At 39.4% G+C, this 26,104-nt stretch overlaps 1 protein-coding gene across 2 annotated transcripts in view; it reads right to left on the reverse strand.

Annotated features, from left to right (window-relative positions):
- VPS41 (VPS41 subunit of HOPS complex) overlaps positions 1 to 19,242 on the reverse strand; it is a 114,247-nt gene extending 95,005 nt beyond the window's left edge. Inside the window, exons 1-2 of one of the 2 annotated variants that reach the window (XM_048297075.1) lie at positions 19,175 to 19,242; positions 15,388 to 15,426 (exon numbers count right to left, since the gene is read on the reverse strand). In XM_048297075.1, coding sequence (XP_048153032.1) covers positions 15,388 to 15,426; positions 19,175 to 19,195 — 60 coding nt within the window. In that variant the 5' untranslated portion in view covers positions 19,196 to 19,242. Of the gene's footprint in view, positions 1 to 15,387; positions 15,427 to 19,165 lie in introns of both variants that reach the window. The other variant, XM_048297068.1, reaches the window with a different exon arrangement.
- Positions 19,243 to 26,104: the final 6,862 nt, after the last annotated feature.

Genomic DNA, 26,104 nt, shown 5'->3' on the forward strand with positions numbered 1-26,104 from the left:
ATACATTGCTTACAAAGATTACACTTGAAATGCATGGGCAATCATTGAATAAATTCATAAAAGTAAAAATTGAACTCCAGTCATCTAGTTTTTATAAGATCCCACATGTTGCTGGGGTCTGGACATCCAATGTGCAACCAACATGAAAAGTTAATTCTAATCTCTTGAGTAGTTTGCATAAAATCATTCATCCGTGGACCATTAGATAAAGTTACTGTAAATAAGTTTCGCCTGTCTTATTTATGAGTGAAAACTAAGTAATTTTTTCTGCACATGAATATATAAAAAATATATACTTTCAAAAGTCAGTGCACCAAAGCGTTCTGCCAGGCTTCAAAGTAAGTAAATAAAATGAAAACTCCCAAATATTAGGCATGATGATGTACCTATTTCACGCTTTCTTGACAGGTATCTTCTATGTTAAATAAAAGTCAAGCTAAAAGGTAAATTGAAATGAGGTTGGGGCACTTTACTGTAAACAAAACGAAATTAAAAAGGTGATTTGCAAAAATTCAAGATTTCTCTACTGCTTCAGACTCTGATATATTAAATGCATTTGACGATCTCTTATTTAGAGTATCAGAATTTAAAAAATTTAAAGGTATTTTTGTATCAAGAAAAGCTTTTATGCAGTTTGAACTTCTAAAGTAAACACAAACCCATGTTAATAAAAGTAAATCAATAATTTTTGTAAATTTTAATAATCTTGCAAACCCACAAATTAAACCATGAGCAGTCTGAGTTGAGATGTCAGTTAGCTGCGTTTCTATGACAACCTAAAGGAATAGTACAAGTCCTGACTTGCAGCAGAGCTAAGATATAAACAGAGTGACATTTACCCTATACAAGAGAACTCACAGCTGTCCTTTTTAAAGGGAAATAATAATAAAAAAATCAATTGCTGAACTTACATGGATTTTTACTAAGTGTATGATACTTTTAATTAAACCATCCTAGAGGATTCTAAAAATTTGAAAATAAATTTTGTTAACACTGCTTTTTGTACCACCACTTAATACTACTTCAATATTTAATGCCTAAAACTATCTGAAACAACAATACTGAATTTTGAGATTCTTGACAAATGTTTTGAGAGAAAAAGAAATAAATACTGCACAAAATGTGTAAAGCACTCTACACATAGCAGCCTTAAATTCTGAAAGGGAAGTAGACCCACAGAGCTGACAGGAGGAAGATACCTTTGTGATGTTGTAAAATAAACAATGACCATTTTTCCACAACAAGAATGCTAACTTGAAACTCATAATCCATTTGATTTTCTACTTGCCTTTTAATGCTAAAGCTGGCAGTTACATTGCTAAAAATATGCTGTAAAGAACAGGTATCCATAAACATTTCCCATTGAAAGCACATTTCCAACTGAATGAAATACTCTAATTAGCCCCTAAGACTAACACAAACCCGTTCCTACTAAGAGCTCTTCCAGTTGTCATTGCTGAACACACCTGAACTGAAAACAAATTCCTTTTCATACACCCAGCACCTACTCGCTTACCAACTCTTCTTCTGGAATGGATTTACAAAACTAACAAGAGCCACAAATTGTGCAATATACTCTCAACAGGCAAGTGTCACTTTGAGGGATGCTCACCGGCCTTTCTGAACACAGGTTCACAACCTTCTTCAGATATTCTGCCCCATCTTTACTAGCTTTGCCTACAGGAACTATTGTGTAGGAATCATGAGTAGGAAAAAAAAATAAATCTGAAATCAGTCCTCTTGAAGAAAATTTCCAGAAGGAACCTGTGGGCAGTTCCCAGTTATTCCATTAGCCCACATTTGCTCCTGCAGCAGAGGATCTGCCAACAGGACTGTCTGTCACATGAACTACATGCTCTATTGATTACAGATACTCTAATTATGTTACAGGCACTGACAGCAAAGTGTCATCCCTCCCACACATGGCTTGCCCTCAAAGTTTTTCAAAGCCTTTATGGAAGTAAACATTGTATACATTATAAGGCAAGTGTCCTTCCCCTTTGCTGCACATCTTCTGTCCAGTCCCAGCTAGAATTCCAATTACTCCATTCCAGCCTTGTTTATGCCTGCAAGTTTTGATCCTGAAAAGCATTTAAACTCCAATACAAAGACAGCTGAGGTCCATCACTGAAGCAATTTCAAAGAAGACACACTCACACCCTACTCCAACAAGGCCTCAGTATCATAGGCCTTCTTAAAGGGCTATGTCTGAAAAAAAAAAAAAGACAAATAAAACCCCTACACTTAATTTTCTTTTTTTCCATGCTTTCTTTCAAGTTTACCTTGATTTCAGACATTATAAGCAAAATGTTAAATGACCTCATTTCCTCCTGGCCAGGACAGGGTTAATTTTTGCAGTAGCCAGGAGAGGCATGGCTAGGGCACAGAGGCTATTCTACACTACCTCATGTCATTGCCAGGTGTGGGGAGGGAAGGGGACCCTTCCCTGAAGAGAAGGGGTTCCTTCTGGTTGAGCAAAGGACAGGTTTCATAATGCTGGTTCCAAGCTAGAGTGCTGTGAGTATTTTTGCACGTGAATCACTCTCTCTCTTTTGTACACTTTTGTTATTAGTACTGTGGCAGCTACTGTTAATTTTCTTATCTCACTGCTGTTTTCAGTAAATTGTTCTTACCTCAACCGGTGAGCTTTCCCTTTTGTACCTCCTACTCTCCTCTCCAGCCCACTGCAGGGGAAGGGGAAGAGGGGAGCAAACAAGCAGCAGGTAGTTTGTAGAGTCTCAGTGGGAGCACTAAAGTGGGGAGTACCATTCCTAAATCACAATACCCCCTGGCTTACTGGGTCATTCAAAGTGCTCTGCCTCTGTTTATCTGAGTACTTAATGTTTAAGACACATTATAAAATCCCATTAAAAAAAACCCAAACCAAAACCAAACCAAAGAACCCCATTCTGCTGCAAAAAGTGCAAACACAACATTACTTCAAAAAAGTGAGAAGAGACTACTTGGCAATTTATGAGAGTAACTCTTCCTGACATTTAATACAGGTCAGGCCTTTAGAAACCCTAGTAGGAAATCAGATTTTTTATTTATTTAAATAGTCATCACTATCACACAGAACAAAAAAATTAAACCAAGTAGTTAGAGCTCCAGAATTACTAGTTTGCACACCAGATGAAGATCTCCAGTAGAACCAAAGAAACCAACTCAAATTATTTTTGAGTTTAAATAAAGGTCCACAGAATGTTTTCAGTTATGCAAAAATGAATAAACACACCCTTCCTTAGTGCTCTGCTGGGGGCAGCTTCACTTCTTATAGAAACTCAATGACAAATATAAAAAGAAACCAACATAAAAAGACCTCAAGCCCCAAAATGAAGTCTCCAGGGATAGTTACTTATTTCTCTTATATATGTGCAGAAGCACAAAGTGCAGCAAAATACCCAGCAGAACTGAGTTGCCAACATAATTTATTACCTTTCTTGGTTTTGACATCTCGACTTGATCCAAGGTATAGCCATCTCCAACTCTTGATTTTTTTAATGGAAATAATGTCTTAATCAGGGTGTTGACTGACTGTCTCAGCTTTAGTTTTGAGGGCCTGTGAGACTGGCTGGAAAGGATCTTTCATCTATAAAGCCCCTATCTGACAGGGGAGCAAAGAGTACTTATCCAAGTGGCTGGTGCCCTGCTGAGAAGCTAAATGGATGACTTCTAAACAGACTGCTATGAAAGGCACATCATCAGTGGGGTTTTACATCATCATCTGACCCCCCAGCTGTCTGCAAGCCCTTCATATCACCAGCATTGCTTGGAAGGGCAGGATTGCACCTAGGACGGCTGTGCAAACCTTTCTTTGGACAAGGGATCCCAACAAGCACCTTTCAAACTTAAGGCTAACTGCCACCAGATTTCCAAGAGGAGACAAGTACTACCCGACAAAAGATACAGATAAAACTTTTTATTTAAACCCTCACATCATTTCTACACCTGGGAATTGTACCACATGGGTCATAATGCCTCCTTTGGCCCAATAAAGAAATTATGACTATTTTTGGTCTTTATCTTTCCAGTTCAGCTCTCAGACCTTTGGTAGCACCCAACTATCTCCATTCATTCAAGGTAAAGAGATACTGATTTATAAATGAACCTGATTTTACATTTACTGAATCCCATTCCCCAAAATCTACAGGGCAAATATCTAACACCAAGTGCCTCAGATAAGCAGGTTCACTTATCTGTCATCTCTAGTTTTCTCTACCCACGTCATATTTAGGCTAAATGTGGCTCAGATAATCTGGTAATCCAGATAATCAGACAGAAGCCTCTATATTCGCAGTATCACCCCAGGAATATCTATGTGCATTGTTTCTCACTTCCTTCTTTACTGTATTTCACACCAAATAATTTTCTAATAGCTGTATGCTAAAACATTGAGACTTAGCATACTTTTCTTGTACTTAATGGCAGAAATTAAGCTTGACAAACCGTACAGTTTGTTCACCCCAGAAATAAGACTTCAGTTTAGACACCCGTGCTCAGCTAGGAGCAAGCAAATTCTTCAACCTTGCTGATTCCGACAGCAAGGCAAGATGAAGGCAGAGCAACTCTCTACTGCAGCTCTGCAGGACTAGGTCTGCTGGCAGGGTTACTCTCAGTTTTGGGACATGAATGGAAAAGGAAAACAGTGACTCTGCCCGCCACAATATTATGAAGGTTAAAGGATTGAAGGACTGCCTTCCAAGCACCAGTCAATCCCGCCTGTAATCCAATTATCTAAAACACATAAAGGGGCTGGCTCCCACTTAACACTTAACCTCCACTTTTAAGACTGCAGAGTCGTGAAGGCTCAGAAGTCTTCTCCTAGCCTCCCTCTTACAAATCTCCTCTGCTCCATCCCCTTGTAACCCTCAGATGGACCTTTGCTCTCACCCCAACTCCCCTCAAACACTTTATCAAGCCCTCTCAGCCTAGACTCCAAGTCCAATTTCAACACTTTTCAGTGTGCCTGCCAGGAACCCCATCTTCTTCCTCTTCAAAACTACCATGTCCTCAGTTGGAAGCTCACTTCAGCTAGGCAACCCTCATGGCATACCTTTCCTAGACATAGTTTTTAATGACTGCTTATAGCCTGACATGAAACAGCTGTTCACAGACACCAGAATCCACCATGAACAGCTCACCAAGTATACTACAGGTGGTTCTTGGAAAAGGCAGACCACAGCTCCCACGTCAGCTGCACACCCACACCAGCTCAGAGACATTCAGAGGACAAAGATCTAGACAGACTAAGCAAATGGATTTGGCAATGCAGACAATTACCATCCTGTATTTCCATGACCTCTTTCCATGTCTTAAAAGCACAGATGTTCTTATAATACATGGAAGGAAAAAGGAATTTTATTTACTAATTTAGGGTTGACATATGCAAATGAACACACTTCCCATTTGCAATACTTGGGAATATGGCAAATAAATAAAAAAATCTAGCAAAAAAACCTACTGCAAGTGAAAATATCACATGGGAGCAACACAGGACTTAGCACATGCAGGAGGGTTAATAATCTTAAAGTAGAAAATATTAAGCAGCAAACTGTAACAAATTGCTAACATCTGTTGATGAATTTAAGGAAGTAACATCATCATGTCACAACACAGTTGGGAGATCCCTTTGACTTCCACCCCAGATCAAGTCAAAGGCCCTGTACTATTTGGTAAAAACAATGAATAGGTTTTTTTGTTTGTTTTTTGAGAACATGAAAATGAAGAAAAACTCCCAATCTTTACCTACTAAATGGCTTACCCTGCTCACAACTTTAAGTACAATAACAACTGGGTTATACCTGTGATGAGATAAATTTGCCTTCTCCCCCTCTTCCTTGTTATATTACCATTTCACAGTCACAAAATAGTCTTTATAAATCCTACTATTGCCTTATGACTGCAGGCATCAGAATATCACTTGTACTTTAAGGATGAGGGGTATAAGTTTTGAACCCTACAAATTAAATTGGTGTATTATCTATTTGATATAAGAAGGAACCCAGGAATACTTCTGGACATTTGTCTGTTTCCTTCTACCCTAAAAGCAAATATGTTCTTCACAGCAACTTCAAGTAATTGGACCCACTATTAATTGCATTAAGTGTGCATACCAGCAGTGTCTTATTCTTCCTCAGCACCACCAGGAAAAAATTATTTAAAGATGATGACTGTTGGGATTTAGGAATTCTTCTTTAGTTTCTTTCTCTTACGGAATTTTCCTCCATATGTGTTGCTAGGAGACAATAACGACCAGATACTTAAAGAGACAAGTGGCCACATCTCAGGGGAGGTCCAGCAGGCTACTCTTGCTTTTTACCTGGAGGTTTCCCGTGGAGGGCAGAGATACCGTAAGAATTGGGCTGGGGGAAGGGGCTGGGTGCAGCTCTGAGCTCTCCCTTGCTCTCTCGGCATTCGGACGGGAAGGAGGCTGCAGTTGCTGTGGCAAGAATTCACCACCAGTGCAGGGTTCTGTCTTCTGCTGCCTTCTGTGGTGAGAGGAGTTCTGCTCATGGGAGCAGCCATTGCACTGGAACCTTGTTAACACCCTACCTCACTTAAAGAGGGACTCTGTTGGAGTGTCCCAGGGGAAAACCCTGGGATCGCCAGCCCTCTCACCCTCCCAGGGAGCGTCTCTCTGGGAGCTGGGCTGTCGCTGCCCCGCCCTGCCATTTTTTTTACCACTGCTCTGAGTTTTTGCTACACTGTAACTCACAGCCCCTGGCCTGCTTGGAAGATCGGCGGTTTCAGCTACAGCTGCCGAGTGTCTGATACATCTCATATACCACTCCGGGAGTTTGCTCATCCCTGCTACAGCTTCTTTTGCTATCCAGAGAGGGCACCGGGATCGGGTGCCCCTGGGGTTTGTAAAGGAAGCCCCGTTTCCATCCCTTCTGCCGAGCCCGTCCCCCCTTGTCCACGTGGAGAGAGATGGCCAGACCCGTGCCCTGCGCCCCCTGCAGCCGCGGGGGAATCATCGCACCTGCCCTGCCCAGCCGGGAGCCACCAGCGCCCCTGCCGGCTGTGGCCGTGACTGCAGCAAAGGGGAAAGGGCTTAAAGAGCGGGAAGAGACTGTTTATTGGGTTTTCTGTTCTTGTTTGATGTTGTTACCATTGTTGCTATTTGTTTGCCTTGTTATGCATACACATACTAGTAAAGAACTGTTATTCTTTTTCTCATATCTTTGCCTAAAAGCCCCTTACTTTCAAAATTATAACAATTCAGAGGGGAGGGGATGATATTTTCCATACCAAGGGAGGCTCCTGCCTTTCAAACACCTGTCTTTCAAACTGAGACAATGACCAAATCTGGTCAGAATGGGGGTAGGAGGAAGGTTTGTCTTTGGAAAGTTTTAGAAGTCAGAATTGTAAAAAAGATGCAAATTACTGAGGTGGGCAGTGAGGACATAATGCTATTATTGTAAAGGAGGCAGCTATTTACTCAAAGTTCTTCCACTGTAACATCAAGCTTCTTTGGTGTTTGCCTCTGGTGCTGCCACTTTTGAAAGAAACTGCACACAAGACAACCCATTGCCTGCCATTCTGACATGGAAGTCAGAAAAAACACCTAGCCCAAGTCCTGCTTCTTCTCACACCAACTGGAACCCAGGTTATAGTTTAGAAATAATTTAAATAATCATAATTTCTGAAAAAATACCTGGAAATTCACAACAAAAATTTAAAATTTACATTTTCATTGTTGCAAAACCTCTAGAAGATTGTTACTCTGTACAATCAAGAAACATATAAAGTATAATTTAGAAGCTAATTCGGTCCTTAAAAAGATAGCACCTCAAACTCATTTTCTAAAGCTCCTCAAGTAGATGTCCCCATATTTGTTATTTAAAAATACTTCTGTGTTCCAAAGTGATGCAAACACACCTTCCCTGATGGCCATTTCTAGGTCTTACCCAGCCTTCCTTCAAAAGAAAAAAAATCCAGAAGCAAGCAGAAGAAAGCACTCCATCCCCCACTGTTCTGGATTATATACCCACTTGTGCTGAAGAATCAAGTGCCACAGAGCAAACAAGAATTACTGTAGTAGGATGTGTAATTATTACAAAGTGCAGCTTCACCATTACCATTTCTCCATCCCTAGAATATGGTTTCCAGACTTCTGCTCTTACCTCAGTGATGATCCTGACTCAATTCCTCTCAATGCAATCAAATCTCTAACACTAACAGAATGCCAAGAAAAACTCAGACTAAGGCCTTTAACCAGGCTGCTTGATAATACCAAAACTGGAATACAATTTTACTGCACGTTGTTGTTTTATGTACTGTGTTGAATTTAAATCCTGAGCACTTTACCAGACCCTTTGGAAGCTCACTGAGAGAGCATAAACTTCTTTTCCTCCATTACTTTCATAAAAAAGTTGTTCCTACAGAAAAATTTTAACAAAGCAGAAAAAAAACCTGGTTTAAGAATGAGAATAGCAAAGAGCATTTCATCTTGAAGTCACTGGTTCAAAAGCAGGTAGAGCAATAGTGAATAAAAGCTAGAAACCCATTAAAGTTTCCAACTTGCACAAGAATTCATTTCAATTCTGCAACTACTGATACACAAGAAAACAAAAAGCACAAAGACTGAAATTTCTAAACTATAACAGCATGCTTGTGACTTATGCTGCTAAAAATATTTTCCCATAATTCTATGGTGAAAATACTGTAATGTTAGTTCAGTGAAAAATGTGAATAACCTCTGATCTTGCTCCTTTACAACTGTTCATAAGGCAAATCACCAATGCTTTTCCAGTACCTAGCTGTAAAATTGGTAAATATGGATTAGGATGGTAAAATTTCACACAACAGAAATTTCTGTTCTCCCCATGCATTTTCCACAGGGATTTATTTAATACCCTGGGAAAATGCAGATACACACCAGAAGCACGGAATTAAGATTATATGGCTGCCTGTGAATATGTCTCAAAATGGGCTGCATTTACAGTATGAAATGACACACAGACGAAAGACAAAATACAGAGCATTTTATTTCTTCGCAAAACTGTTGTGGCATACAGAATATTAAACTATATTTGCACAACACCAATTGAAGATTTACTCCTACGGGTTTGAAGGAGCTGGGCACCAGCCAAGTTTTGAAGCGTAAGTAACACAGAGATGACATACTGCACATGAGCAATCCTCATAAATGGCGTGTTTAAAAAGAGCAGTGAAAAGTCCATATAATACAATTTGGTTTCATTTCAATTTCCATCAATTTATTTTACTGGTAGTTTTGTGCATAACAAAGAACACCAGAAACTTCCAAATCCACTTCATTGTTCAAAACCATAGGATCAGTCCATCCACACCAAGTGCGCCATACAGAGGCAGCACAGGATAGGCTGTTTTATCTTCCACGTCCAAATCCAATTCCAGCACAGAAAAATCCAAACACAGTTCAAATCTCAATGAAGCTACACATTTCTACTTTTATTGTCCTTTTGCTGAGTAAGGAACTTGGGCAAACATTTGTTTCCCCTGTGAACACTACTCAAGCAACCCAGTTGCCACCTTGTGATCTACTGCATATGAAAAGCTGACAGGGCAGTTTTGGGAATAGCAGTTTTTGAAGCTCACCTACCCACCACTGGGGAAGAGCTGAATTTCACTGTTACTTCCTTTTTGCAGCCAAGAGTGTTATTCCATGCAGAAAAATACATTTAGTGTTTTGCAAAAGCCACATCTGCATACTCTGCTAACACAGTAGCTTTGCAATTGCATTTAATTCACGTAGGAAGCAGAGCAGCATTTTTACTTTCTCTGTATTCCACAACATACAGATAGAACAGGCACTTCTGGTTAATATTAATAGCTCATTAAATGAAGTATCTAATTTTCACTCAAAATCAGAACATCCTAAAAGAATATAGTAATAATCCATTTTTTCCTGCAAGTCAATCCTCTAATGATGTTTATTATAATGATAGTTACTAGTCACTGCAAACTTGTTTTTCAAATTAATGTATGAAAAGATTCCATTTAAACTTCAATAAATAATTTACTATGCTCATCCTACTGACTCAAATTGATAAATTATTTGCATGATACATTTCTTCATCAATAAGGAGAACTTTGTACTTGGAATTTATGTAACTTTTCCTTCCATTCTCCCCAAAAGGCCAATTTAATTTAAAGCCCTGCAGAGGGAAGCAATCTCTCCTCAGACTGCCCAGATACGTGAAACAGAATACACTTTTTGAGCATTTTTCTCCCATTTTACATTTAAAAAAAATAACCTAATGTACAGCTATTCAATAATAAGGAAAAGAGGCATGATTAAAAGAAGTACTTTGGAAAAGGTCAGGTAGGAGACAAAAAAAAAGCAAATCGGACTAAGGTACAGTAGCCAAATCTACTTTTCAACCATCCATTTTTCTTACAATGGTGATGCCCCTTCAAATGTTACTATCCACAGAAGAGCTTATCTCTTCCAGCCCTATGCTCCACACTCCATGTTAAGAGAACATTTTGATGGAAACACAGTATGACAAGGAGCCTTTTTCACCAGATGCTTTATTTACTTGAAATGATTTAATTGCTTTGACCTAATCCAGACCCAACCTACAAGACTAAAATTTGGAGTGCACTGAAAAGAGAAAGGAAATATCAAGGCTTTTTAGTTGCCTCTTTTTAAGGCTTACATTTTTCCTGTGTTCCTGCTCTGATCAGTTTTCAAAACCTTAAAGAACAAAAGCACTACTAATTTCAGTGGTGGAAGTGCATCAGAGAGGGGTATTTCTAAACCACCAGAAATAGTTTGAGCACTGGATTAACCAGAATTTCTACAACACCATTCTGTCTACAAACTCATAGAATTTATTAATATAGTGTTTAAATAACTAAACAAGAAACTAAATGAACAAACCCTTTCACAGGGTAACAGTGATCAAAACAGAAAAAAAAAAGTTAAGAAGGGCACATATAAAAATAGAAGTGCTAGAATGAAAATATGTGCAATAATGATGACTAACACATTCATGTCTCTAACAAAAAAACAGGAATACAGATATCAATGCACCTTTTTTAAAAAAATACTATTCTAATACCTCTTTGCAGAACTTTAATATCTGCACCAACATGGCTTTCTTTTGTAGTTTAACAAGCAAACAATTGCAAACCAAAACATTTCTGCTGTAGTGCAGCATCAAAAAAAAAAAACCAACAAACCATCAGTGACATGCCTTACATAATCAAGGATTATTTCTTGAGACATAGCATTCATTTATAATTCCAGGGACATTTGTTCTTGAAAGGGTGCTTCCTGTAAAAAAGTCACATGCTGGATCAGCACAATCTGCTCATAACCCCTGCAGTAAATTAGAAAGGAGGAGAAAAATTTAAGCCTTTTATTCCTTGCTAATTAACTGGCAAAACATAACTACCTGTCTGACAGAAAACAGCTCAATTGAGAAAAGCAAGATTTTACAGAAACAGACACATTGCAAGGAGGAAGAATAATTTGAAAATAAATTCAGATTCAGGCTGTACATAATTTATGGAGTTTTTTTTTTTCCCTCCACAGTTGACAAACAGCCAAAAGTCAGATTACTTTGTTATCTACTTTTTAGATCTCATCAAATGTGACAGTCCAAACACTTAGCTTCAGGTGCTATAAAATAAAACTAAATAAGCCAATGAAACCACATTGTACTATGACTTTTCAGCCAAACCAACCTGCTCAGATCCAGCCTCAAATCTGGCTGCATATTTGATGATTGGACAAGTTTGGGATAAGTCATGCAAATACACTCCAGAAAAACAATTAAAAAACCCTAACAAAAACCCTTCAAAAAACACTAAAACCAAATGTCTAAAGCCAAAGGTACAAAAAGAAAATACTTGTGCTTCAAGACTGCAGTAAAATTACTTCACGAAACAATTAGGTTTTCTCCAAAGAATTAGAGGAGTATTAGATATACAGCTTCCTCATTATACCATGGCATAATATATAGCAGCCTGTCTACAGGAAAAGAAAAAGCTTGTAATATCCCAAATCATATATAAGAACATGATACTAAAATGTCAACTGTACTGTAGTTACCAGGAAAGATCTATTACATTTCTACAAGTGCTACAAGGTCTACGAATTTTACAAGTAACTACAGCTATCTCTGTATTGAAAGAAAGGTCTGCTTAACATCTGAACAAATTCACCATCTTTGCTAGTTGATACCTTTGCATTTTACACATTCTGACTTCAACAGCTGAGAAGTATTTTACACTGGGGCAGTTTTAGGAACTCAATTTCCTGTGTAGCCATCACTGGAACCAAACTTACACTTATGAGGTTTTAGATGACGTACATTCAAAACAGTCAATTTTTGCAGACTCCCACATTTGAGGCCTACTATTAAGCACTACCACCAAGTCTGTGCAAATAAGCATCCTGGCAATTGTTAAAGAGTCTGTTGTTCAAAACAAACCAAGCAGGTAGCAAAATAGCATTAGAATTTTATTTGCTAGAAGATGCTAAAGGAATGATAGTTAAGAGAGTTGCTGCATGAGACAGAATTAATGTATATTTGATTCTTTGCTAAGATAATAGCACAGAAGTGTAAAAACATCAGGGGGAAAAAAAAAAATCCATATTTTGTTTAGACATCCAGTTCGGACAGGGGCATAGTTTACACAAAATCAGAAATTTTATTATTGCATTCTTCCATAATACAAAACATATCTGTGATCGAAGTTGGATATGTGTCATGTGCCCTCTGGAATCATTAGTAACAATATGTTGTGGTGAGCCATGGCTCTTGCCAGGGTGTCCCAGGCCCCATTGGACAAAAGGTCCAGTGGTTTAATTCTCATCAGGTCCAGGTATCCTAAGATAGCTGCCCGCCACAACATAGACACCCTCAGGCTGTCTGGCAAGAAAGTTCGTTGGCCAAGGCGGGAAAGATGTGACACCCTGCACGTTTGCAATGACCACGCTCTCCCCTTCCTTGGTTTCCACATCACTCTGTCATTGGCCCATGCTCACCCTCTCCGCCTACCTCTCTCCCCATTGGTAGGTATCCCCGCCTATGTAACTCCCCTTGTCTGTTCTGTTATTGGATGTTTTATGATTGCTCTGCCCTGAGCAGTGGGGTAGAAAACCCCCTGTCAGAGACTTTTCTTTGCGCTTCTCGACCCTTCTCTCCCGGGCTTCAATAAACCCGTTCCTGTCCCCCTGAGAAGAGTCCCTCATTGCTTCGTCTCTCCTTGCGCCTTTTTCATCGGTGGCTAAAGCGAGCCTTGCTTGGACCTCGCTTAAACTCCCACTCTCGCTCGGCACCCGTCCTCTGCTGCTGTGGCAGGCAAGGCTATTGCCTGGTTCTCGGCCCACGAGCTAGCCACCTGGCCAGCATCGCGGCAACAATATTCAATTTTATATGAAAAATTTAAATTTAATTAATTGCAAGAGTAATTGTATGTGTAAAAAATTTTAGTACTATGGTAAGATGTCTATGAAGACCATGCCATAAATACAATATTTTTTAATGGCTAAAACTAAACACAGGCTGAAAGAATTAAGAGTCTGATTCTAGAACCACCACCATAAAATCCATCCCTGATTATTCAAACTATAGGCCACCCAAAAGAAATAATTATAATTTTATGATCACAAGAGCTAGGAGTGAAGCCATCAGTTTGATCTTAGTTCTGACCATACTTAATATAAGCAAGCACTCAGAACATTTACACTTTGTGCTTTTACCATTTTGGTTTTATCTAAACAATCATTAGAAATAGTCTAATCAGTTTAATTCTATTAACTATTTACTGATCAAGATACTACAGACTAGACTTAATACTCAAAGACGACTAATGCAAAGCATTTTCACAGACATTAGAATGACAGTTGTTCTTTAGACCAAACGTCTTCATTCTTAATACATAAATTTCCTTTTCACTTCTCTCTGCATGTGAAATTAACATTAAAAACAGACATCAACTTTAACGTAAGTCTAGTTGAAATTTTAGGACTTTCAATTCTGTGAAAGATACATGATGCCTATTTTTCCTCAAGGTAAAAAACAGTAAACCCCCACCAACCTGGCAACCTGATTAATTCTGCTGTAAATACTGATTTACTACCAGCTGAAATCTTGAAAGGCCATTAAAAGTGCCAGTTTTTCATTGCAATAGGCTTGAAGAAAAAAAAAATCACCTCAGTAGGTAAGTATCTGTGTTCACTATCCTGTGAATGTCAAGCCTTGAGAGGATTACTATTCTACTAAGTACTGAGTCGTTGCCCAGTGATTGTTTATCTGCACTTCACATCACAAAGCACTATTCAGAATGAAAGCATTTCACACTGGGCAAAAAAAGTCTGGTCCCGGTAGCTGTTCCACAGAGCAATGTTAAAGGGCCAAAAAAACCCCTGCTTCTCACCAGTATTGTCGTTCAGTGCCACTGAAGACAATCACTCAATGGAAGAAAGAGAACAATTATCTCACAAGAAGCAAAGCCACCTTCCACTGCAAAAAGATTTTTTCAGAATCCACCACTACAGTCTCTGCAGTATCTACTGTCACAGAAATTGGGATTTCTGTCTGCTTAATGCTTAAACCCAGATCTCAAGCATGGAGATTTGTCCCTAGGTAAAAACCAGAAAATCTTCCTAATAGCAAGTCTATTAAAGTTTTATAAGTCTATGAGCTATTCTGACTTAGATACATAATGGGTGAAAACACTCAAGGTAATAACCTTCTCTGTGTCCTCTGTTCTTGCTGGTGGGCCACAACTGAAGTTGCTCAGACACCTCTATTTCTTCCTTCCTGTAGCTATCCTAGACCACCCTGATGTCAATTGGGTCTTTCAGATCTTTTATGGTTCCTCCAGTGATGACAGGTTTGGAGTTAGTACATTACTGTTCAGGGACAAACTCTTGAACTCTCTCTAGCTCCCTTCCTCTCTTCACCCCCAGCCCCCTTTTCCCATCACCTACAGCAGTGTAGGCAGACCTCTCCAGAACAGGAGACGATTAGTGACAAATCATCTCAAGAACAGAGAGTCTATGGGACATGATTAAGTCTAGACTGTGAAGCTATTAAAATACCAAAGTAATTACTTGAATGTAGTATTACTGCTTATATAATTAGACTCACATTTTCATTTTATTGAAACAGAAGCACATATACTTGAATTTGTCTCTCAACATAATTCATTTTACTATAATGGGGTGATTGTGGGGCTTTTTTAAATATAAAGAAGCTTCTAATAGCAATTCACAGCTTCTTTTTAATAATTTAAACGCAGATTAACAATCCTTGCTACATAATACTGGCCAAACTTCTAAAAACAACCAGTGAAGTAGTATTTTTCACTCCATATTGACAAAAAACTAGCACTGACCGCACTGACACAGATTCGAGTGTGAAACATTTTAAGAAGGGTTACCTCAGATTCATCTGTTGATTCCTCATTAGACCTGGTTTCCTGAAAAGGACACAACAAACAAAGGAGTAAATAACTAAGTACATACACAACTGAGCAGTATTTCCCTTTAAAAAGTACTTTTAAACCCTTATTAAGAAATGAAAGACAAAGCAGAAGCACCTCAGACTCATGACAATCTTCGCCATTCATACCCGATTTGTGCTTGCACTTGCATTTGAGTGCCACACTGATACTCAGGAGCAGCAGGGACACTGTTGTCAGTTACCCTAAAAGAGAGTGACTGGATCATCTGAGAATCTGTCCCTGTGATAGCTTCCCCTCTTCCAGAAGCAGTAGCAAATTTTCCAAAGAAACTGCCCAGATCTTGACTTCCATGGCAGAACAGCATTCTCCAGTTATCCACAAACCAGCTTTACTATTCAACTATTTAGCTGTTAATAGGCTTATTTTAAACTTATATAATTTCAAACCATTTTCCATAGAAATCCAGCATTCAATGACTTTCTCCTCCTCATCCCATGTTAACACAAGATGTGGCTTTCTCCTGCCTTTCAAACAACTGTACCTTTAAAACATCTCTCTCTGGCAAGATAATGATTCTTTCTACCCTACAAAAAAAATTTTGTAAGTCAACTCCTGCTCATCTCTCGTCTGTCCACTGAGAAAATCTGCTGATGCAATGCCTCCTCAAAGAAGTCAGCAAAACGAAGATTTACTTAACGTATTTATCTTTATCAATAGCAATAAAGGATTACAACTAATACACTGGCAGTGAATGTAAGCATTTTAACAATAAAATATGATATAAACAAAGAACAAGCAAGAGAGAAGCCAGAATTTCAAATCTTATGGAGTATTTGAAGAGTAAGATAAATAGGTACAGAATTCCACCAGAGAAGACAAAAAAAAAAAAAAATTACACCCTTACCAACAGCTTAGAGAAAAATGGAAAAGGAAAAAAAATTAATGCACTGACAACCAGTGTAATTTTTTCTCACATTTATTTATTTTCCATGCTTTTATAAAATGCACTTATTGTGACCTGTTCACCAAAAGCAAAGGCTTCCTTTTCATTTGTGGAGGCTCACATTGATGCCCATAATGACCATCACAGCAGATGGGAGAGAAGCAAAGCAGCACTTCTACCTGCTACTGGAAGCTTAGTGCAAGGTGTTACCACAATTACTGTCATGTGTTTCTTCCATTTTACTCACTACAGATAGGCCACCTCTAAAACACACATCCCATAGAAGGGTTATCATTGTAGTCTGTACTTGTGACATGAGTTGGGAAACTGCAAGTAGAAAGTACATGGGAATCAAGGGAAGATGGAGTAAAATCCTGGCATCCTTTGAAGTTTAGGTTTGACTTTGCAAGCACAACTGTTTGTCTGTCAGTCTCCCAGTCTCTAATCACAAGCTGCTGTAACTTTTCAGGAAATTACAGTTTGTTACATAGAATCTTTGTGCATCTTAAACTCTACTTAACAACAACCAAGTGAGAACAGAACTAAAACATTGTGGTGTAATATTGCCAGTTGATTGGATGAGCTAGAACAACACACAAAGTCCAATGCAAAGTATCATCAAATTCCTAATAAAAACCTTATTTTCTCTCCTGAATACCAAAAGCTACCTACTCAACTCCTTACTAAATCAAAATTAATAGCACTACCGTTATGATATTTTGATATAATTCACATAGTTTGGAAAAAAAAGCTCTCCCAAACAAAGGAATTAAAGCAAGTGACATTTCTGCTGGTATACATGAGACTTTCTAGTGCAGCTATACCACCTACATCTGCCCCTCATGGTCCAATATCTTTGGCTGTCTAGAACAGGAAGTTACTTTCAGGATGAGCTCACTATCTAACACTATGCAGACAGACAGACACACGTGCAGGGTGGAGTTAACAGCTCACTTACTGAGACAGCAGCCGGTCCTCACACCCACCTGAGCCACTTAACTGAGCTCCATGTGCAAAGGCATCCCTACTGACATACAAAATTAAGGCATGCCAGAAGTTGATTCCAATAATCAGGCCATGTGAACTAAGAAAATATCGATCTATTTTTATTTACGACATCTACCCTGGCCCTGTATTCACAAGGCACCGCAACCCCAGATACTAAATTTCACAAATGGCATACAAACACAAACGCTTCATGGCGTTTATGTTTTACTGCAGAAAATAACATGCAAAAATTCAGAGGGAGCCTTGGCTTAGGAAACCAATACAGAAACTGTATTTGTTCCCTGACAAGAACTTAGCTGAAGGTGCTCAGAATTGATAGTTACCTAATAACTCACTTTGCTAGCAGCTTACTATGAAAAGCTTTTTGCCTGAGTTTTCCCACTTGCTTAGGCAAACTGGAACAGTAAACTGTAGTTATGATTGCCCTGGGTTTTGTTAGGTTCCTTTCCCTTCCCTCCAAATGCATGAACTGAGAGGATTATCCTCCACATCCACTTTTTAGGAGCCTTGTAACTGTGGAAAGGAAATCCCTAAAGAGGGATTTGTAGACAAGTAGAATCCAAAATCGTGTAGGAATAGCAGTCACTGCTGGGTCTCAGACTTTAGGGGAAAATCAGCAGTATACTTCAGCCAGCTGACAAATGCTGTTGCTTAAGTAGCCAAAGAATGCAGGAAGGGAACACAGATGAGGAAACTATAGAAATGTGAAGTAATCTCTCACCATTATAATCTTTCACTTAACAGATCCAACATAACTTCTCAAAAAATTCTTAAGCAGGCTTTCCAGTTTGGTGGGTATGGGGTTTTCCCTTCCTTTGCTTTTACAAACATCAAATGTAATATAGTACATGTTTAGGCCCATAACTTAAACCTGACAGAAGGTGAAAGCCACAAAACTTGAGTTTTAAAGAAACACATGCACAACACACAGATCTCTTTCAGTAGAGGTGTGCATGCTGCCCACAGGAAATAGACTGAAATGAGTAAGGTAACTCTCCTATCGTAGTCCAAAGAGAGCAAAACACAGGCTGTCAGAGTTTGTTTTATCCTTCCAAAGGCTGCCACAGTTACAAACTCACCAATCCTGGGAAAAAAAGCCTCCCCCAAGGAAGCCAAGCCCTCCCAACAAACCTCTGTCAGCAGGGAAGGTGGAAACCAGATGCCAATCTCTAACTTTTGCCAGTTACCTTGAAGTAATTCTAAGACTCTCCCACTTCTAGGCATGCAAGACAGAGAAAGATCGCATAGCTCAGCTGTCTGTCCAAATGCTGGTTCAGCAAAGAAACACTTAGAAAGTACCTGAAAGGGCCAGGAAGTGCATTTTTGCTTTATTATTTTTTTTCTTGGGAAGGAGCAACCTAGGGACGGGCAGCTATAGGAGAACATCCAATTTAGGGAACAACAGCAAGAAACTCCTCAAGTTTTGTCTCAGAAAAAAATCCCCTTGTTGAGATGAACTTGGTCACGTCTCCTATGTCCCTCCGTAGAGAGAACCTCCAGCTCTTTAATCCTGGCTCCACAGAGGTGCCATATGCACTTCTAAACCCACCCTCCCGGCCAGACCCAGGTTCCCCTGCCTCCATCTTCCCTCCTCCGCCCCGGCGCAGCGAGACTGTCCCGAAGGCTGTCCCGAGGCTGTCGCCGCCGGCCCCGCACCCCGCAGGGCTGGCTGCCGGTCTCTTCCCCCTGGCATAGGCACTGTCCCTCCGCCCCTCCACTCCCATGTGCCCCCAGCCCGGCCCCACGCTTCGGCCGTCCCGCTCTAAGCCCCGCTCCTCGGCGCTGCGGCCACAGTGCACTGACACTCTCTACCTTCTCCTCGGCTTCCGCCATGGCGCGGACAGGCAGCTGTCATGTGAGAGGCAGGAAGCCGGCGAGGCACTCTGGGAAATGTAGTTTCGGAGGGAAAGGATTTCGCCGCCCCCCCCTTTTTTTTTTCCCGTTCTCAGCCCGGCTGAGGTACGGTGACGATGCCGTACAAAACGGAGGGCAGACGCAAGTTGCCTCTCCGCCCTCCTTAGCTGCGAGATGCTTTTTAAAGCTGAAATCCATGATTCTTTTAGGGAGATCAGCATGATCTCCCAGCTCCATGGTACGCCCAGCTGTGATAAGGCTGAAGGTAGCCACTGCAGTGCTTGGTGAGCTACCCCTAATTAGCGAGGGTTCGGGTGTAGCTGAAGCCCAGAGCCACTGGCAGCCTGCCTGCTGCTACTGTTGTGCACAGCACTGCCAGTGCTCCCGGATTGTTGCAGTGGGGATCCTGCAACACGCATATATCAAACCAGGAGTCCCGTGGAAAGGAAATATATATGGACAGACAGATTCTTGATAGCTGTTTCAGAGATGTTTATTTCTCCAGCCGCATGGCCGGGGCTCTGCTGAGGAACTGTTCCAGTCACGGGACCAAGGGTCCTTCTGCCCGCGCAGGGAACACAAACCAACCAATGGGAACGAGGCTGAGCAGGGACAGGGAAGCCCCGTGTCTGTGCCCTCAGGGCCCCTCTCTCAGGGCTACACGGCAGGGGAGGGACCCCAACACCGGATCAGGCCTTTTTACTGTCATCCATCTGAGCAGCACCTGGTCGAGCACAGCTCCAGTTTCCATTAGATCCTACATGTAGCAGCTTCTGTCCTCTTTGTCCTTTTTCCTTAATCATCAATATTGAAATGGCCCACACTAGTGTCAGGAGAAGGATTTCAGAAAGCCTAAATGTCTTCTACAATTCTAGAAGCTGCTGCATTTTGACTTTTAAAAGCCTAAAATAAGACTTGAATGTCTTGCTTGCACACAAATTACTTTCTTTATATGTTGAAAACATAATCAAAGCTAAAAAGCAATAGGCAGAACATTTTACCATTTGGGTTTTGCCTTTGGAGCTATTTAAAATCTAAGGTGGAGCTACAGTGTTATGTGTCCTTGAGTTCCAAGCCACAAATTAAAAAATGTGCAGTGCAGATCACCTTTGGCAATAAAAGAGGAATTGCATAATACCACACTGGAAAACCTTAAGGCCATACAGTTAATTGCAAAGAGTATCACCTTGGCTATGAAAATAATGTATATCATTGCCAAACCTTTAGAAATTGCCAGAATTTTAACTGAGAAGAGCTAGAGCTGTCCTTTAAAATCACACTGAAAGCTGTACACAGGGGTGAGAGAGAAATCTACAAAAGTTACCAGTTTCAGTGTCAGAACATATGGAAATAGCTATCCTGAATAAATTTAATTTGCAAATGATATAAGAAAGTATCTTTTTTATGGTTTGTTATGGACTATCAAGGTGCCATGGTGGAGAAGTGTGTAAATGTCATCCTGGCCATATAAGCCATGGGATATCTACAGAGAAAGAGATGTTTGGCTGCCGTTGTACAAAATATTGTTGAGACCACACCTAGATATAATTGTAAATTTGGAGTCACCTTTGTTACAAAAAAAAAAAAAATTAGTTGAAACTGGAAGGGGCCAAAGAACCACTTTTAGGGTCTGATCTGTTGGAGAAGACTGATAAAAAGAAGGGCTCAGCAACTTCAGTCTAACAATAAAAGACATCTGAAGAGGAAGAAGAACTATTAAAGTAAAAGGTATGAGATCAAATAAGTATCAGCTATTTTCAGTGCATTTAGGCTGGAAATGAGAAGTAGATGCCCATGTGCCAGGCATGCTTGGTCCTCAGAAGAATCTTGCTGGCAAGAAATTAAACTGATTTCAAGATGAAAATAAACTTAAGTAAGAGACTGTAAGAGGTGTTTGCTGACAGCTGCATGGCTTACCCAGAATGCTGTTCATTATAGGCCCATTCAGTCCTTCTTGAATCTTAGTTCTGTTCAGATCAATGAAAAAATGTACCATTGCTGTCGATGGAGCCAGGATTTGTCCTTTAAGATGTAATGCACAAGCTATATTTTCTGTTACTTCTAACGGTGTATATCTTGTGAAAGGAAATTTTTCCAGTGAAGTCTTTTCTCCTGCTTTCGGGGAACAAAAAACCTTGATAGAGGATTTGGGCTACAGGGTTTGTTTTCTTCCTTTCTTTTTTTTTTCTTTTTTTCTTTCCTTTTTTTTTCTTTCCTTTCCTTTTTTTTTTCTTTTTCTTTTTTTTCTTTTCTTCTTTTTCCCCCCCTTTTTTTTTGACATCAACAGATATTTTGTGTCACTTTTTAAACTGGAAAGAACATTAATAACTGACTTTTTAGGTGCCAAGAAAAACAGAGTTTAAGGGAAAGGATGGCAGATCTTATAAACTTTGCTGTTATAACAGCTAACAGTGCACATTTGTTCATTTTTCACAAACAGCTGTCAAGGAACAGATGTTCTTGTTTACATTGCACACAGAATAAGTTGTATAAACAATGTGATTTACTTATAGTGTGCTGCTTATTTCAGGCAGAATGGTGCAAAACTAATTCTTTTGTTGCTTAGACTTAAGGTATGAATTTGATCTGCCATGAATATAGTTTTTTGTTGTGTCAGGAAAATTTAATATGTTGGCATCTGATTCTGCCACCCGTTCCACACCCACCTTCCAGAAAACCTGAAAGTCATCTAGAAGCAATGACATTAATAGGTTTTAAAATCTTTCAGTCCCTCTCACAAAGTACTCAGCATCCTACAAATTTGGGCCTGAGACATCCCATCAACCTTTGGAGAAAAAAAGCTTAAGCACTGCCTAGGGGAAGTAAATGTTCTGTCCTAACCTTAAAACCCTCTCTTTCACTGTCTGCCAGCACATAGAACTGAACTCTGGGTTAAATTAGTTGTACAAGAGGTAGAGATTTGGGATCTCTGGTGAGATTATGGATGCTTTGAAGTGTTGGTAGAGCATTTTGGCTCAGATTCATCTCACGTGATAGGTGGCTGTGCTTTATCACTTAGTTTTAACTTGGTTCACCAAAAATAGCACACTTCATAAGTCTTTAAATAAATATTTTAGCCATACCATAATGCCTTTAATGTTCTTAATGCCTATTTTAATGCAGAGCTTCCAGCTGATGGGAATTCTGCAGGGCATTTCTAACAGGATGCTGACATACCAGCCAGTTTGAATTTTAAAGATTTAAGTCTGTCAGGAATTTCTGATTTTTTTTTTTTTTTTTTGACACAGAAATCAGAATTAGCATTGAAACTTGGACCTTGACCAACATTCAGAGTTCAAATAGTGTTAAAATTTTTCTCTCTTGCTTTAACACACTTTCTCTCTGACTACTGTGAAACATAACAAGTATCCTTTGGTATATTACTGTATTTCAGTCTCCAAGAGCTCTCAGTTGCTTTCAAGTAGGACTGATTAATCCAACAAAATATTCAGCTGGATTATCTCTCACCACCACTTCTTCAGTTAAAAAAAAAAAATAGGTGGTGGTGTCTGTACGTTAATAGTGTTTAAAACCACTCTGCTCTATGAAACATGGATAATGTTGTCAGTAGAATGGAAGTTCAAAGATTTTCCTCTTTCTGTTTGTAGAAATAAATTTGCAAAGACTTTTCTTTTTTTATCATTGCAATCAAATAATTATTTCTATAAGACACTTTCAATTTGTACCACGGCTTACATAATTATAATCTTGAATATGTTCAGGAACTTTGCACTTTAGTAACAATCCTGTTTGACTTGCTAGCATTATATTGTTTTGCAGTTGCTTAGTTTTTTTCTTCTTAATCCATATCTAAAATATATTTAGAACATTTCTTCCTGAAATACGTATCAGAACAATGACTATAAAAAAATTCAATTATCAATGTAAAACATAGTAGTACCATATGGGCATCACAGTAACTGCCTTCTTCAATTGGCACTGAAGATAACCCCTATGTGATTTACAATATCATCAAAAAGGCAAGGTAAGAAATGGAAGTATGCATTACCACTATGTTCCACCACTGCAGTGTATTTAAATTAAGTTTAAATGATCAGCTATTTTTATAAAAATGAGAGTGGTAACAATAGCAGAAAGATTATTACAAATTTGTTAAAATAGTTGATCTTTATTCCCTGACGTTTAAAGACTTTCTCAAATTACAGTGAATTATTTTCAAATCTTTCAGGAATAACATTCTCCTCAGTCTTTTCTTTCTTCCTCTGACCCTCCCTCCCTATCTGTCTTTCTTCTGCTCACTTTCTTTGTCTTCGCTCTCAGGCAGTCTTTATTAAAAATACCTACTTGTGCTGTGTAGGACAGACAAAGAAGATGAAAAAACGTGAAGCACAGTAAACAACTAACGCGGCGTTTGGTGCTCGAGGCACCAACCCTGGCGTGCCCCAGGTCAGAGAGAGTCCAGCTGCGCTACTTCTGCCCGTCGCAGAAGTGACTTCGGCATCAGGAAAAGGGCTGCTGGCTGAGCTAGCTAGCTGGCTTCTTTGCAGAGGGAACATGGCAGGAGCCGATGGTATCGGCTCACGTTAGCTCGGAGACAAAGGAAGAGAGAGGCTGTTCAGGTCTGCCTTCGAACAGGTTTATTGTTAGAAGTGTCGCAACCCGAACAAGCTCGGAAGGCTGGAATCCGATGTGATGATATGCAATGGGATTGTGATGGGATAGCTCCTCGGAGCCTTGTCCTCAGTTTTATAGGGAATTTGAAAACCCCGGTGACAGGGGAAAACAACCAATGAATTACAAGCCAGGGGGAGGATACAGTGTAACAAGAACCACTGAGTGGGGGGCGGGGGGAACAGAGAGGCAGGAGTTATAACAGAACCAATGAACAACCGAGTAACCGAGAATTTTCCCGACCTGGGGGAGGCGGCTTGTACCTGGGCACCGCCGAGGGGGGTGCGGCTTAGGCTTCGGAGCTGCCCATCGACCTCTGAGTCTGCCTCTTCGGGGAACTCGATCCAGGGGAGGGGCTGGTATTGATTGGCATCATGGAACCCCAGCCCCGCAGTGGGCTGGGTCACCCCAACAAACAGCATAAAGCCATTTATTAAAGATAAACAAGGGCTATTATAAAGGGAGAGGTAGTAAGGGATCCTCCTAAAAACCTTATAGTTAAATATAAAAAGGATCTTGTAGAGAAGGAGAAAGTCTGAAATTGAAAAATTGTTATGTTATGAGAACATGTCATAGATCTGTAGATTATGAAGCCATATGGGAATAGTGCTGTGATTCAATCTGAACTCCTCCCTAACATGGGCCATGAGATTTACCTGAATTAATTCTTCTTTGTACCATTTTTCAAAAAAGAAAACATACTTTGACATAACATTTCCAACTACACAAAACTCCCTGCACTTCTGATAAGTCATTTCAAGAGCAGTTATACTCACTGCTAGAAAAATCAAGAATACAAAAGAAATAGAACAGTGGTCCATCTAGCTTAGTGCTTGGTCTTCCACAGTGATAGGATGCAATCTGGGGAGAGCACATACCTCTGAGCTTCACTCCCTTGTCTTATCCTAGCATCTATTGGCATGGAATAAGGGATGTTAGAAGACATGTCCCTCACTGCTCCTTCTGGCATCTGTTAACAAACCTGCTATTGATGAATTTGTCTCTTTTTGACTTGTTAACACTATGTACCTCCAAAATCTCTTGAGAAAATTAAATCCAAAAGCTGTCTGCCTTCCACTTAAAGAAATTCTTTCTTTTTTTCCTGTTTTAAACTGCTCTGCTATGGTTCTCTACCAGTTTTGATAAGCAAGCTTTCAGTCTAATAATGCAGGACTTGGTACATACTGTTATTTTCTTATCCCTATGGCAAACTAAAATTTTTCTTATCTCAGCTTTGAATCCCTCCATTATGTCCACCATGGAATCATGTCAGCAACTTGCGAAAGTTCTGTATTCAAGGATTTCTGTTCCCCATGTAACTACTTGTAGTCTAACATGAAATAGTTTCTTAGTTATTTGTTAAGGTAAATAGAAAGATGCATTGATTGTTTCACAAAAGATGTTTTACATCCTACAAATAATTTTTTGTGACTGTTGTTTGCTATACCTCAAATTTGTTACCATCTCTGTTAACTTGCTTGGTGGGACGTGCCTCAATTTAAACTAATGAAACCTACTCACTCCTTTTATGTTTCTGTTATTGTTGTGAACAACTCTACCATTTTCAACTGGCATTCCACTTAGGGGATTCCTTCTCCTTCCTAATAATCAAAATACTCCTTGTCTTTAATTCTTCTAACATTGACTTATTTTCTTTTTTGTGCTCCATCTGTTTTTTCTTGTGTTCCTGGGTTTTCATTCCCAAATTTCCAAATTTAAGTTACTGCCACTGATTTTTTTCTCTTTGAAATAAAATATAAAGATGAAAGTCTATAGGTATATATAAACCTAAAATGGATGGTTGCATGTTTTCCTCAAGGATATTTTATGTTTTGTTGTCTTGTTGTAGAGTCCCTGTTATTCTTTTAAGAGTTCCCACTTCCCATTTATATGCTACTCTAAGCTGGTATTCCTTAGTTTCTTTCTTTTAAAGCAGCAGTAGCATTTGTTTTCAGTTAGAGTCACATTCCATTGTCAAACATAAACATAAGTTAAGTAATTAGCATTCTCATCAAAGAAAGCACTCCGATTTGATCTAATTTAAAATTGACACATAATGATTAGAACAACTTTAGTATAGTATTTGGTCGAAGAGTCTCAAGAGCAATCTTAAATTTAATCTCCATGTTCATATCAAGTTTTGTTGGTTTTTAGCAATTTTACTTCCTTCCTATCTATTGAGAACTGCTGTCTATAAGTGAGACCAGTTCTTAAAAGAAAAGAGATATTAGGTAGGACCCCAAATCTTGACTCTAG

This window comes from Corvus hawaiiensis, chromosome 1 (genome assembly GCF_020740725.1).
Source record: "Corvus hawaiiensis isolate bCorHaw1 chromosome 1, bCorHaw1.pri.cur, whole genome shotgun sequence".
NCBI lineage: Eukaryota > Metazoa > Chordata > Aves > Passeriformes > Corvidae > Corvus > Corvus hawaiiensis.